Source organism: Mobula birostris, chromosome 13 (assembly GCF_030028105.1).
Source record: "Mobula birostris isolate sMobBir1 chromosome 13, sMobBir1.hap1, whole genome shotgun sequence".
NCBI lineage: Eukaryota > Metazoa > Chordata > Chondrichthyes > Myliobatiformes > Myliobatidae > Mobula > Mobula birostris.
Genome location: NC_092382.1, coordinates 1080546 through 1096319, shown reverse-complemented (window position 1 = coordinate 1096319; position 15774 = coordinate 1080546). Strand labels below are relative to the sequence as shown.

Below are 15774 nucleotides of genomic sequence, written 5' to 3'. Positions count from 1 at the left end.
AGATCTCTGCAGGAACCCAGACCCAGACTGAGAGTGTCCGTGTGAACATCTGAATGTGTGAACATCCCCGCCCGCGGGATGGGGACATTTTGGCCGATTCCCCGCCCTCCCCTTTAACTCCCGCCCCGCCCCCCCACCTTCCCCTTACCCTTAATGACCGCGCGCCAGGTTTAATTCCCAACCGTTCTAACGGAGCTAGTTCCGTGCTCGCGCTTTGCGTCGATCTTTGCGTGCCCGTACTGACGTATTTCCGTCTCCTGTCCAGTGGCGCTGCTTCCGCCAGATGTGCGGGTTTGAGACCCCCCCCCTTCACGTGAGACCCGGGGAATTACACAGACAGGAAGAGCCCGGGGTCCGGGGCTCAGTCTGGGACACCGGTGTCCCGGGTGGGATTATCCCGGGAGAGAATCCTTTTGCTCCCTTTGCTGAGGACGGTGCATTCGGCAGTCTGGCTGATATAATGATGTTAAATTGACAAATCCCTCGGAAGTGACCCTGGATCTGTAGCGATCTCAGACACGGCCCTGAAGTGTGATTTAATAATCATCGGTTCCCCGATACAGAGTGACGGTGAGAAACGGGACTGATTATTCAACCGGTCACCCGTTGTCGCCGGTCAGTTAGTTCTGTGTGACTGTGATTGAGTCGGGAGCAGCTTATTTATTCCCGCACGTCAGCAGCTCACGCATTTAACTCCATGCTCCGTCAGACCATCCCTCTGCACATGTATCCTCCTTATCACTCGTTCCGCCTCACCTTTCTCTACTTCACACTTCGCGTTCCGGAACCGTGTAGTCCCCACCTGTCCTTTATATTTCATCTCGCTATCCTCTCTCACATTCTGGATCCCTGCCCCCTGCAGATTTAGTTTAAACCCCCCCAAGCAGCCCTAGCAAACTTTCCTGCAAGAATGTTAGTACCCCTCCAGTTCAGGTGTAAACCATCCCGTCGGAACAGATCCCACCTTCCCTGGAACAAAGCCCAATTATCTAAAACCCTGAAGCCCTCCCTCCTGCACGATCCTCTCAGCCACTATTGATCTGTATAATCCTTCTGTCCCTCGCCTCACTCACACGTGCCCCACCTCCCCCTCGTACCCCATCCCTTATTTATTATTTATTATCATTATTATTTTTCCCCATTTTTTTCTCTCCCTTTATTCTCCCTCTGTGCCTCTCACTATAGTGGGTTTCACTTCCCCCTTTCTTTCTCCCTAGGCCTCCTGTCGCATGACCCTCCCCCTCCTCCATCTCTGTATACCTTTTGCCAATTAACTGTCCAGCTCTTGGCCCCATCCCTCCCCCTCCTGTCGTCTCCTGTCATTTCAGATCTCCCCTTCCCCCTCCCACTTTCAAATCTCTGACTATCTCTTCTTTCAGTTAGTCCTGATGAAGGGTCTCGGCCCGAAACGTCGACTGTACCTCTTCCTAGAGATGCTGCCTGGCCTGCTGTGTTCACCAGCATTTTTGTGTGTGTTCCTTGGTTAATGTGGCGGCCAGGGATGGAGTGAGACACTGACTTACAATGGCCACTGTCGCACACAGAATCTATGGCGAAGGAACATACGGTGCCCGTGGATACAATCCCGGGATCGAGTGTGTTATTGATTGTAATAACAGTATTTTAATTTGTGTTTTATATCGTCTTGGGTATTGCATGTATGTTTGAATTCTAATAATTTTCTCATTGAAAAAACTAATGTGCATATGTCTCAGATATTCACACATACACATATACATGTGGGTTTTGGGGAGGAAGGGTGAGGGGTTTGGGAGGAAGAGGAGTGAGGGGATGAGGAGTGGACTGATGAGACGGTGACCGTGGCGAAGTCACTGACTCAATAGGGGACGAAAAGGGGTAAAAGTTCCTGTCACAAACTGGTGGTTTGAGACGGGGTGAGGAGGAGTGAAACGACAGGAAGGGAGTGGGAGTGGTGTGACCAGGAAGGAGGGAAACTGATGGGACGGGGAGGGAGGGGAAGTGATGGGACGGAAAGAGACGGGAAGTTACAGGACTAGGAGAGAGGGGTCTGATAGGACAGGGTGGGCAGGAACAGGATGGGGAGTGTCTAGGGAGTGACTTACTCAATAGAGCAGGAAGGGTGGGTGGTTACGATCCTTCGCAAATAAGACGAGCTGCAAGAAGAAGGGGGTGCGGACAGGGGAAAGGGGGAGCGAGGGGTCGGGACGCGGTCAGGGCTGATGGACGGAGAGTTGAGTGTCGTAACGGAGGGAGAGGGGAGATACTCACTCAACGACGGAGGGAAGGGAAATTTCCCATCGGAAAATGTTCACCACCCAGGATGTGGTGGATGGCGGGAGAAAGGACAAGGGGACAGAGAGGGGAGGGTGTCAGGAGTGACGGGGTGAGTAGTGGAGAGACTCACTGGGTAACAGAGAGAGAAGCGGCGATGAGGAGAGGCGAAAATTGGCATCGCAAAATGGCAGCCGACCATCATAAAGTGCACAACATCGAGGTGGTGGGGAGAGGAAAGCGAGGGGAGGGAGAGGAGGGGTTTGTGAGTGATGGAATGGGAAAGGGGTTGACAAGATGGTGAGTGTGAGGGAGTGACACACTTCGTGGTGGAGGAAGTGGGAGGGAGGGTCACACCCGGTCACTGAGTGTCTGTCTGCAGAAGGTTAAATGGAGAGTTGGGAGAGCTGGGGGTGGGGGGGAGGAGAGGAGGGATGAGGAGTTGAGATTGAATAAACAGGGAGGGAAGCGAGTGGGAGATGAGGACAAGGGTGTGACTATTTCTACGATGCTGGGAGAGCAGTTATCAATAGCAGCCATCACAAAATGGCCACCAGCCAGGGTGAGACGGGCGGTGATAGAGGGGACAGAGAGCGGAGTGTTTCAGGAGTGACCGGATGGCGAGGGTGGGACAGACCGACTTGTAACAAGGGAGCTTGAACTGGGGGGTACCCACGGGGAGGAATGTGACCACAGGAATATTACCCACCAACCCCCCCCCCAACTCCGTCTCCAAAATCCCGCCTTGATTTTTCTCTCAGGCCGCTCGGCCCGAATCCTTTGGGCTGTCCCGTGGAGCGGGAAACGTGTCATCACCGCGGCCCGTCAGAGGCTGGGGTGGGCGCCGGTTTGCTGGAGAAGATGGAGGCGAGATCCGGCGGTGCGGGCTGGTTAGCGTGGATCACCACCATTCTCTGTGGGTGGGGGAGAGGGAGGGATCAGATTGAGGAGGGGACGGGAGAAAGAGAAGGTGAGGAGAGGAGACGGGATCCACTACCCACTCCCTCAGCCTCCCTCTCCCTCCGTCCCCTCTCCACTCCCTCTGTCCCTCCATCTCTTCCCCCCACCTCTCTCTCTCCCCAGCCTATCCTCCTCTCCCCACCCCTTTCATTCCCTTTCTGCCCCCATCTCTCTACCTCTCCTGCTCTCTTGCTCCCTCTTGTCTCTCCCGACCCGCTTTCCATCTCCCCTCATCTCTTCTACCCACGTCCCATCCCCCGCCGCCCACCCCCCAGGTGCACAGGAAGATCCCACTCACCACCGGAGGCCGTGCGGCACAGCACTCGAGGTTCCTGCAGTTGACGATGGCCGTGAGGACAGACATCACCAGGGAGACCAGGCAGTTCACCAGCAAAATCACCGTCACCCCGCTCACAGACCTCTGCCAGAGGGAGAGAGGGAGACATGGGGTGAGAGAGGGAGAGAGAAGGGCTCGGGCCGGGGAAGACAGACAAAAGAGGGGGATGGGGGTAGGGTTGGGAGCGGGAGTGTGGAGTAGGCGGAGGTGGGAGACCCAGACTGGGGGGCGATGGGTGAGGAAGAGAGGGGGTGGGTGGGAGAGAGATGGGGAGAAAGAGGAGAGGCGGCAGGGAATAGTTGATAGCGGGAGAGTCAGACGGGGGGAGAGGGAGCGGTGGGAGACAGAGGGTAGAGGGGGGAGGGAAACGTGAGAGGCAGGAGATAGAGGTAGGACAGGGAGGGAAAGGTGGAGAACGGGGGGGGGGAGAGACGGAGAGGGGTGAACGAGGTAAAAGAGGGAGAGGGGTGGGAAATCGAGAAGAGTGAGGGACAGAGAGGGGTGAACGAGGGAGAGGGGAGAGAGGGGGTGAGAGACGGAAAGGGGGAAAGGGGGGTGAAAGACAAAGCTGAGCAGAGAGGAGATATAGAGTGTGGGAGAGTTGAGAGTGTGAGAGAGAAGAGGGGTAGTTCCGAGGGAGGGGTGAGAGGGGAAGAGATAGTGAGGGGGGGAGTGAAGAGGGAGAGATGGCCAGTAAGAAGGAGGAGGAGAAGAGCTGTTTGGGTATGGGGGTAAAGTCGGGGGAGAGGGAAGGAGCGCGTTGGGTGGGGAGAGAGGGGGAGTGTGGGAGAGGGAGATGTGTTTACAAGTGTTGGGGGGAGTGAAGAGAAATCTCTGGTAACTCCTGTCTCGGGAATGTAGCTTTCTCTTCACGGAACACACCAGGTTTTGGGTGACGGAGAGGGGGTGACAGGTTTTGGGTGACGGAGAGGGGGTGACAGTGGTGACAGGTTTAGGGTGACGGAGAGGGGGTGACAGTGGTGATGGAACACACCAGGTTTCGGGTGACGGTTCCCTGAAAGTGGGGAGACGGAGAGGGGGTGACAGGCGTGACAGGTTTTGGGTGATGGAGAGGGGGTGACAGTGGTGATGGAACACACCAGGTTTCGGGTGACGGTTCCCTGAAAGTGAGGAGACGGAGAGGGGGTGACGGGTGACAGGTTTTGGGTGACGGAGAGGGGGTGACAGGTTTTGGGTGACGGAGAGGGGGTGACAGTGGTGATGGAACACACCAGGTTTAGGGTGACGGAGAGGGGGTGACAGTGGTGACAGGTTTTGGGTGACGGAGAGGGAGTGACAGGGGTGACAGGTTTGGGTGACGGAGAGGGGGTGACAGTGGTGATGGAACACACCAGGTTTCGGGTGACGGTTCCCTGAAAGTGAGGAGACGGAGAGGGGGTGACGGGTGACAGGTTTTGGGTGACGGAGAGGGGGTGACAGGTTTTGGGTGACGGAGAGGGGGTGACAGTGGTGATGGAACACACCAGGTTTAGGGTGACGGAGAGGGGGTGACAGTGGTGACAGGTTTTGGGTGACGGAGAGGGAGTGACAGGGGTGACAGGTTTGGGTGACGGAGAGGGGGTGACGGGGTGACAGGTTTTGGGTGACGGAGAGGGGGTGACAGGGGTGACAGGTTTAGGGTGACGGAGAGGGGGTGACAGTGGTGACAGGTTTTGGGTGACGGAGAGGGGGTGACAGGGGTGACAGGTTTTGGGTGACGGAGAGGGGGTGACAGTGGTGATGGAACACACCAGGTTTCGGGTGACGGTTCCCTGAAAGTGAGGAGATGGAGAGGGGGTGACAGGCGTGACAGGTTTAGGGTGACAGAGAGGGGGTGACAGTGGTGACAGGTTTTGGGTGACGGAGAGGGGGTGACAGGGGTGACAGGTTTTGGGTGACGGAGAGGGGGTGACAGGGGTGACAGGTTTAGGGTGACGGAGAGGGGGTGACAGGTTTAGGGTGACGGAGAGGGGGTGACAGTGGTGATGGAACACACCAGGTTTCGGGTGACGGTTCCCTGAAAGTGGGGAGACGGAGAGGGGGTGACAGGCTTTGGGTGACGGAGAGGGGGTGACAGGTTTAGGGTGACGGAGAGGGGGTGACAGGTTTTGGGTGACGGAGAGGGGGTGACAGGGGTGATGGAACACACCAGGTTTCGGGTGACGGTTCCCTGAAAGTGGGGTGACGGGGAGGGGGTGACAGGTTTAGGGTGACGGAGAGGGGGTGACAGGGGTGACAGGTTTAGGGTGACGGAGAGGGGGTGACAGTGGTGATGGAACACACCAGGTTTCGGGTGACGGTTCCCTGAAAGTGGGGTGACGGAGAGGGGGTGACAGGGGTGACAGGTTTAGGGTGACGGAGAGGGGGTGACAGGGGTGACAGGTTTGGGTGACGGAGAGGGGGTGACAGTGGTGATGGAATACACCAGGTTTCGGGTGACGGTTCCCTGAAAGTGAGGAGATGGAGAGGGGGTGACGGGTGACAGGTTTTGGGTGACGGAGAGGGGATGACAGTGGTGACAGGTTTTGGGTGATGGAGAGGGGGTGACAGTGGTGACAGGTTTAGGGTGACGGAGAGGGGGTGACAGGGGTGACAGGTTTAGGGTGACGGAGAGGGGGTGACAGGTTTAGGGTGACGGAGAGGGGGTGACAGTGGTGATGGAACACACCAGGTTTCGGGTGACGGTTCCCTGAAAGTGGGGTGACGGAGAGGGGGTGACAGGTTTAGGGTGACGGAGAGGGGGTGACAGGGGTGACAGGTTTAGGGTGACGGAGAGGGGGTGACAGGGGTGACAGGTTTAGGGTGACGGAGAGGGGGTGACAGTGGTGATGGAACACACCAGGTTTCGGGTGACGGTTCCCTGAAAGTGGGGAGACGGAGAGGGGGTGACAGGCTTTGGGTGACGGAGAGGGGGTGACAGGTTTAGGGTGACGGAGAGGGGGTGACAGGTTTTGGGTGACGGAGAGGGGGTGACAGGGGTGATGGAACACACCAGGTTTCGGGTGACGGTTCCCTGAAAGTGGGGTGACGGGGAGGGGGTGACAGGTTTAGGGTGACGGAGAGGGGGTGACAGGGGTGACAGGTTTAGGGTGACGGAGAGGGGGTGACAGTGGTGATGGAACACACCAGGTTTCGGGTGACGGTTCCCTGAAAGTGGGGTGACGGAGAGGGGGTGACAGGGGTGACAGGTTTAGGGTGACGGAGAGGGGGTGACAGGGGTGACAGGTTTGGGTGACGGAGAGGGGGTGACAGTGGTGATGGAATACACCAGGTTTCGGGTGACGGTTCCCTGAAAGTGAGGAGATGGAGAGGGGGTGACGGGTGACAGGTTTTGGGTGACGGAGAGGGGATGACAGTGGTGACAGGTTTTGGGTGATGGAGAGGGGGTGACAGTGGTGACAGGTTTAGGGTGACGGAGAGGGGGTGACAGGGGTGACAGGTTTAGGGTGACGGAGAGGGGGTGACAGGGGTGACAGGTTTAGGGTGACGGAGAGGGGGTGACAGTGGTGATGGAACACACCAGGTTTCGGGTGACGGTTCCCTGAAAGTGGGGTGACGGAGAGGGGGTGACAGGTTTAGGGTGACGGAGAGGGGGTGACAGGGGTGACAGGTTTTGGGTGACGGAGAGGGGGTGACAGGTTTGGGGTGACGGAGAGGGGGTGACAGGGGTGACAGGTTTTGGGTGACGGAGAGGGGGTGACAGGTTTTGGGTGACGGAGAGGGGGTGACAGGGGTGACAGGTTTTGGGTGACGGAGAGGGGGTGACAGGGGTGACAGGTTTTGGGTGACGGAGAGGGGGTGACAGGGGTGACAGGTTTTGGGTGACGGAGAGGGGGTGACGGGTGACAGGTTTTGGGTGACGGAGAGGGGGTGACAGGGGTGACAGGTTTTGGGTGACGGAGAGGGGGTGACAGGGGTGACAGGTTTTGGGTGACGGAGAGGGGGTGACAGGGGTGACAGGTTTTGGGTGACGGAGAGGGGGTGACAGGTTTTGGGTGACGGAGAGGGGGTGACAGGGGTGACAGGTTTTGGGTGACGGAGAGGGGGTGACAGGGGTGACAGGTTTTGGGTGACGGAGAGGGGGTGACAGGGGTGACAGGTTTTGGGTGACGGAGAGGGGGTGACGGGTGACAGGTTTTGGGTGACGGAGAGGGGGTGACAGGGGTGACAGGTTTTGGGTGACGGAGAGGGGGTGACAGGGGTGACAGGTTTTGGGTGACGGAGAGGAGGTGACAGGGGTGACAGGTTTTGGGTGACGGAGAGGGGGTGACAGTGGTGATGGAACACACCAGGTTTTGGGTGACGGTTCCCTGAAAGTGGGGTGACGGAGAGGGGGTGACGGGTGACAGGTTTTGGGTGACGGAGAGGGGGTGACAGGGGTGACAGGTTTTGGGTGACGGAGAGGGGGTGACAGGGGTGACAGGTTTTGGGTGACGGAGAGGGGGTGACAGGGGTGACAGGTTTTGGGTGACGGAGAGGGGTGACAGGGGTGACAGGTTTTGGGTGACGGAGAGGGGGTGACAGGGGTGACAGGTTTTGGGTGACGGAGAGGGGGTGACAGGGGTGACAGGTTTTGGGTGACGGAGAGGGGGTGACAGGGGTGACAGGTTTTGGGTGACGGAGAGGGGGTGACGGGTGACAGGTTTTGGGTGACGGAGAGGGGGTGACAGGGGTGACAGGTTTTGGGTGACGGAGAGGGGGTGACAGGGGTGACAGGTTTTGGGTGACGGAGAGGGGGTGACAAGGGTGACAGGTTTTGGGTGACGGAGAGGGGGTGACAGTGGTGATGGAACACACCAGGTTTTGGGTGACGGTTCCCTGAAAGTGGGGTGACGGAGAGGGGGTGACGGGTGACAGGTTTTGGGTGACGGAGAGGGGGTGACAGGGGTGACAGGTTTTGGGTGACGGAGAGGGGGTGACAGGGGTGACAGGTTTTGGGTGACGGAGAGGGGGTGACAGGGGTGACAGGTTTAGGGTGACGGAGAGGGGGTGACAGGGGTGACAGGTTTTGGGTGACGGAGAGGGGTGACAGGTTTTGGGTGACGGAGAGGGGGTGACGGGTGACAGGTTTTGGGTGACGGAGAGGGGGTGACAGGGGTGACAGGTTTTGGGTGACGGAGAGGGGTGACAGGGGTGACAGGTTTTGGGTGACGGAGAGGGGGTGACAGTGGTGATGGAACACACCAGGTTTCGGGTGACGGTTCCCTGAAAGTGGGGTGACGGGGAGACGGGGCGGTGAAGGCGATGCTCGGCATCCCCGCCATCGCCGGATCGGACACCGGGAACAGGAGACCGGAGATCCCGGGGATTTACGGGGATGTCGCCGGGACTGGAGGGACTGAGTTACGGAGAGAGGTCGGGCGGGTTGGGAATTTATTCCCGGGAGTGTCGGGGTGACCTGACAGGGGTGTGTAAAACCACCAGGGGTACAGACAGGGTGAACGAACACAGACATTTCCCCAGGGTCGGGGAATCGAGATCCAGAGGGCGCAGGTTTTAGAGATTTAATAGGGGAGCCCGAGGGGAAACTTTTTCACCCAGAGGGTGGCCCGTCTGTGGAAGGAGCTGCCGGGGGAAGTGGCGGAGGGAGGGACGGGGGGGAGGGGAGGGGGGGTTCTGAGGGAGCTTGGCGTGGAGGGAGGGAGCGCTACCGGGAGGGAGGAAAGCGTCGCGGGAGAGGGGAAGGCCGAGTGGAGATCTCCGGGGGTTGAGGGGGTGTTGAGGGCTGGTTCGCCAGTGTATTGGGTGTGCGGGGCGGGGGGTGGGGTGCGGAACACTCACCATCCGGCACCCGGTGTAGCAGTACCCGATGCAGGGGAAGACCCGGACGGTCAGCGAGTACAGGATGACGGCGGGAGGGCAGGCGAGAGCGCAGATCACATTCGCGACCAGGCAGGCGATGGTCTGTCGCAGAGGGAGAGAGGGAGGGAGGGAGGGAGGGAGGGAGAGAGAGAGAGAGAGAGAGAGAGAGAGAGAGAATGGGGTGGGGAGGGACAGTGATGGGACAGAGAGAGATAACGGACGGGGGGGATGGACGGAGAGAGAGAGACTGGAAAGGAGGAGAGCAGCGAGAGGAAGGCAGGAAAACGAAAGGAAGAGCGGAGGGGAACAAGGGAGAGAGAGAGAGAAATTGGAAGGGAGAGGGGGAGAAAGGTGAAAATGGAGAGGAATGAGAGAGTGTGAATGAAGGGAGGAGGGACAGAGAGGGATAAAGCCTGAGAGAGGGGAGAGAGAGGTGGAGGGATGAGAGAGGGGATGAGAGGGGGGGAGAGGGGGATGCGATAAGGGGGGGAGGGGGATGGGATAAGGGGGGAGGGAGAGGGGGAGGGAGAGAGGGGGATGGGATAAGGGGGGACCCGGAGACCGGGAACCGTAAACCGTGAACGGTGGGGAGTGTCGAGGGACGGGGGGACTCGGGGAGAGAGGGACAAAGATCAGGAGGGAGGGGAGGGGATGGGGGGACATGGCCGGGGAAGAGAGAGGAGGGAGAGGGAGGGGAGACGGAGAGAGGGAGGGGAGGGTCGGGGTCGGGGAGAGAGGGACAGAGATCAGGAGGGAGGGGATGGGGGGACATGGCCGGGGAAGAGAGAGGAGGGAGAGGGAGGGGAGACGGAGAGAGGGAGGGGAGAGTTGGGGGTCGGGGTCGGGGAGAGAGGGACAGAGATCAGGAGGGAGGGGAGGGGATGGGGGGACATGACCGGGGAAGAGAGAGGAGGGAGAGGGAGGGGAGATGGAGAGAGGGAGGGGAGAGTTGGGGGTTGAAGTGCGAGGTCGGGGTCGGGGAGAGAGGGACAGAGATCAGGAGGGAGGGGATGGGGGGACATGGCCGGGGAAGAGAGAGGAGGGAGAGGGAGGGGAGACGGAGAGAGGGAGGGGAGAGTTGGGGGTGGAAGTGCGGGGTCGGGGTCGGGGAGAGAGGGACAGAGATCAGGAGGGGAGGGGTGGGGGGACATGGCCGGGGAAGAGAGAGGAGGGAGAGGGAGGGGAGACGGAGAGAGGGAGGGGAGAGTTGGGGGTCGGGGTCGGGGTCAGGGAGAGAGGGACAGATATCAGGAGGGAGGGGAGGGGGGGACATGGCCGGGGAAGAGGGAGGAGGGAGAGGGAGGGGAGACGGAGAGAGGGACGGGAGAGTTGGGGGTCGGGGTCGGGGAGAGAGGGACAGAGATCAGGAGGGAGGGGGAGGGGGGGCATGGCTGGGGAAGAGAGAGGAGGGAGAGGGAGGGGAGAGTTGGGGGTTGAAGTGCGGGGTCGGGGTGGGGTTGTTTTTATTGGTGGGGGCGGGGGTCGATGTTATTGTTCCCTTTTGTGCGGGAGGGGTGGGTTTTGTGGGTTGATGATCGGGATACCGTTCTTTTTGATGTAGGGGTGGGCTGGGAGTTTGATTTTTCTCTCTGATCGACTTCCATGCTCTTTCTTTGTTTCGTGGTGATGTTCATGGATACCCGCTTTAATAATAAATTAATCTTTGAACTATCCGCTCCGAGCGGAACTTCCCGCTGTCCAAACATTTTCATTCCGATTCCCATTCCTGTTCCGACCTGTCAACCCATCGCTTCCTCTTGTGCTAAGATGAGGCCACCCTCAGGGTCCAGGATCAGCACCTTATATTCCGGCTGAGTACCCCCTCCGCAACCTGATGGCATGAACATGAATAGTGGACTGCTGACTGGCACTGGAAAAGGGTCTGGCCAACAGGAATCCAGAATGAATGTTCACCATTGTCAACACATACATTGCCCCTTCATAGTGTGGGTGGGGGTCATCAATCGAATCTGCTGCTTCAGAAGTCCATTAAATCGTTCAATCAAGCCAGCTGCTTGGGGGTAATAAAGTATATGGTGGACCCAATAAATACCTTGCTCTTTCTCCCAATCCTGGATCTGTTGCCCTGTAAAGTGGGATCCATTATCTGACTGTATTTCCTCGGATGTGCCATAATGTAACAACAGGTATTCCACCCCGGAATAGTGGACTCCTGACTGGTACTAGGAAAGGGTCTGGCCAACAGGAATCCAGAATAAGCGTCCACCTTTGTCAAGACATATTTATCATTCTTATGTGGGGGCAGGGGTCCAATGTAATCAATCTGACATACTTTCGCCGGGTACGGAGCCTCTCTTAATATGGCCGAAAGGTCCACCCGGGACAGAGCGAGACTTGACTTGCTGGCAGATAGGACATTCCGACACAGTAGTCCGACAGTCATCCACCGTCAAAGGTCTCGTCCCCACTCTCGCGTCCCCTTCTCTGCGGGACGGCCGGACTGTTCGTGGGCCCATCTAACTAGAGGCACTGTAATAGCAGATACCGCAGCCAAGCCGTCTACTTGATTATTGTGGAGCGTCGTAATGTCCTCCTGGTGGGCATTCACATGATACACATAAATATCGCGCCTCCGCACCTCTTGTCATACCTGCTGCCAATATTCCTTGCCCCAGATAGGTTTATTATGAACTGCCCACTGGTGCATCTGCCAGCTCACCATACAGACAGCCATTCCATTAGCCACCGCCAACGAGTCGGTATATATCCTAATTTCCTTGGTGGGGAGGGAAGAGGGCAGGGTAACCGCCACAAGTTCCGGCAGCTGACTGGATCCGTCCTCTCCTTCTTGTATTAACTGAGAATCGTCCGAGGGTCGCAGGGCAGCGGCCTTCCACGGTTGGCCCTCTCACACCCAACGGTTCCAGCTGTCCGTAAACCAGGCACCAGCCTTTTCACCCGATGTCAATTCCTCGTACGGCCGGCCCCATCGAATGGGGGAGGGTTCGAGAGGGGGAGCCGCCTTCTCTTTCTCGGTTCCCGCTGTCATAGGTCATCTGGCTACTTGTTCCTGAAGACGGCTGACTCCTTCGGATACTTTAGCGGCCCGGTCCTGTATATACCATTTCCAATTCGATATGGATGACTGCTGTGCACGGCCCTGCCTCACCTTCGCATCTGGGGCGAGCACCCAGGACATAATAGGCAAATCAGGTCGCAACACCGTGGAGTCTGATCCCGTGATGGACTCCATTTCCACCAGGGCCCAATAACAAGCCAGGAGCTGTCGTTCTAACGGGGTATATCGTCCGGCAGCCTCCGGTATAGTGCGTGATCAGAACCCGAGGGGCACCCTCCTCCCATTCTGCAGCTGCCACAGACTCTACACGGCCACGTTATCATGAACAGACACCGTAATTCATACGGGGCCCCCGGGACCCGAGGTGAAAGGGGATGAGTCTGTTCAGCTGCCATTTTGGACTGCTCGAATGCCTCCTTTTGCTCATCTCCCCACGTGAGTTTGCTCTTCTTACGAGTGACCGCGTACAGTGGTTTCAGTAGGAGAGTCAATTCGGGAATATGTCTTCTCCAATATACCAATAACCACATAAAGCGCCGAACTTCTTGTTTATTAGCGGGAGTAGCTGTGGTTTGTATTTTATTTCGTACCTTTTCCGGTATAATCCTCTCCCCAGCATGCCAGTGGATGCCCAGAAACGTCAGGGATTGACTGGGACCTTGCACCTTATCTTCATTCACAGCCCATCCCCTCTCTCAGACACACTGTAACAGGGACCGCAGCGCCTCTGCGACACCCTCCCCGTCCGGTCCCTGTAACATGACATCATCGATGTAGTGGTGAACTCCGACGTTAGGGGGCAGTGCGCAGGTCTCCAGATCACCTGCCACTATCCCGCGGCATGAGGTCGGACTATGGACAGGTCCCTGTGGCAAACGAGTGAAGGGATATTGCCGACCGTTCCAGGTGAAAGCCAACTGCTCCTGTGATTCCTCCTCCAAGGGAATCGAACAGAAGGCGCTGGCCAGATCAATAACAGCATACATCGACCATCTGCATCATCCGAAATATCATCTACCAGCGTCACTATGTCGGGCACAGCAGAACTCAACGGGGAAGAGTATCGATTCAATTGTCGACAGTCAACAGTCATTCACCAGGACCCGTCTGGTTCCTTTACCGGCCAGAGCGGGCTATGGTACGGGGACGTGGCGGGTCGAATAACCCCAGCTTGCTTCAAGGAGGCAATAGTTTCAGTCATTTCCTTGTGACCTCCCGGGATCCGGTATTGTGGAACCGACGCTAACTGCGTCGGTGGAGGGATAATCAGGGGCTCCCATTTTGCCCTCCCGACTACACCCGCATGCTGCGGATCCCAAAACTAAAAGTCCCTAACGATGTCTTCAATTGCAGTCCCCGTAACGCATTCATTCCGAAGATGCGCTCGGTGGTTACAGCAATTAGGACAGACACAGAACGCGGGACGTTTTTGTCAATCGTTCCTCGTACCGTTACTTCCTGGGCCCTAGTAAGGGCACTACCCCCACCCCCCATCCCTTCAATATTATACTCGGGTCCCCTCCACTTATCGGGGTCTCCCGGGATCACAGTATGTTCTGCCCCAGTATCGACCAGAGCAACAGTCCGTTGATAATTTCCCTTAGCCCAATGGACATAATGGTACATAAGGCCTAGGGTCCCCCGGGTCCACAACGAATGGATCTTACATGTCGGGGGAACCCGGCCACCCCAAACGCCCCCCCCCCCCGCAGGTCCGGGAGGGTTTGGGAGGCCGTCATTTTCCGGTCTCCTCCTGTATGGCCATTTTTCACTACATCCTGCAATCCAGCTGACGATGGGTACAGTGAGAAGGCAGGAGGAGCAGGAGGGCCCACTGGCGTCTTCCCAGCTTTCATGTGCTCACGATACATAGCATACAATACACTAGTCGGCACCCCGTCAATCTTCTCCTTACTGACATCTGCTTTCAAAAGGGTAGTGAACATCTCCCCTGCGCGTCAGGGCGGGTTTCCTAGTCCCATTGGTACCATTAGTACCTCCTCCCCACCGCCAATATTCGTTAGCCGTGTGGAACGGACTTGGGGTTTAACCACCTGCAAGTCCGAAAGGTTCGCCGAGGCATTAGTCACGTCCTCCACATCCTCCTGAACTGAGGGCCCCAATAATGCAAGAGCCACACCCTGAATGGATGGGGCGGCTGACCGCACCAATCTCGTGTACATCCCTCCGGTGAATTCCTCTTGGTCGGGATCTCGACCCCGTCGCCACTGTGCGTCCCAGTCCCCAGACATCCTATTGACCAGGGCCTGTTGTCTTCAGCGGTGAATGCCTTCAGCGGCAGTCTCCCAGTCCCCCTGTACCTGTGAATCCCAATCAAGGGGGTGCCGAATACCTTCTTAACAGCATCCAACACTTGAAAAAGGAACCTATCCGCACGGGGAGATTGGCGTAACTCAGTGTTAATACGGGGATTCAAGGTTAAAGACCCTAGCCTCGCTTGTTCTTCAGGATGAAAGGTTATACTAGCCCCTCTATCATCCCACAAGGGGAGTAACCATTCCGCTAGCGACTCCCCAGACCTTTGCTTAAAACGGGCAGCCATCTCAGATAGCTCCTTATCATTATACTCGAGAGTCTGTACTCCCGGCTGCCCGGGTACAGTCTTTTGAGAAGTCATCACAGCAGGCCGAGCCTGCAATGGTTCTGGGGGAAAAGCAGTTTCCCCCTCACCAAAGGACCCATTATCATTATCATTATACCATATATCCCCATCCCAGGTATCTGGATCTCCCTTGGGTAACAACATTGATCTTATCTTCACGGCATCGGGGGTATAATTCTGGCGGCGAACCGCCTCCTGTTGTTTAATTTGCACTAGCCTACATGCCATCTGAATTCCCTTCTCCTCAGCTTCCTGCGCCCTATTCTGACTGGTCCTCACCACCTCAATCATGACTGAGCACCTCTCCTTCACAGCAATCCGTCATCCCTCAACGTATCTCTTTCTTGTTCCACCTCACGGGTCCTTTCCAACTGTTGGCGCAAGGCTGTGGCCAGCAGCCAATAGCCATCGGTATGAGAACCTTGATTTGATGGAAAATTTATTTCTCACAACAGTCTAGCCATCTTACTTCCCCATTTCTCGCCAGTATTATCTAGGCGATCATCCCAGTTTATGGGAGGTCCCAGCTTAGCAAGGGTGTTAGCAAGCGCAGCAAACCCATCAGTATTATCCGCCCACCTTCTTCTCACAGAAACATCTGACTGATGCTAAGCTGGGACACATCATCAGTGATGTTACCTGGGGTCGTCAGGTGTTTCGGGTCTTTCAACATCATACACCCTCGCCCAGGCGACCCAGCCGGGGATCCCTGTGTCCTAGCAGCAACACACGGATCTGCCCTCTTTATCCAGAGCCATC

The 15774-nt window shown here is 57.3% G+C and overlaps 1 protein-coding gene across 1 annotated transcript in view; it reads left to right on the top strand.

Annotated features, from left to right (window-relative positions):
• Window positions 1-1692, top strand: part of LOC140208194 (NACHT, LRR and PYD domains-containing protein 3-like) — a 40791-nt gene extending 39099 nt beyond the window's left edge. The window contains 1 exon segment of the mRNA XM_072276699.1: window positions 2-1692. Coding sequence (XP_072132800.1) covers window positions 2-31 — 30 coding nt within the window. The 3' untranslated portion in view covers window positions 32-1692.
• The last annotated feature ends 14082 nt before the right edge of the window (window positions 1693-15774 follow it).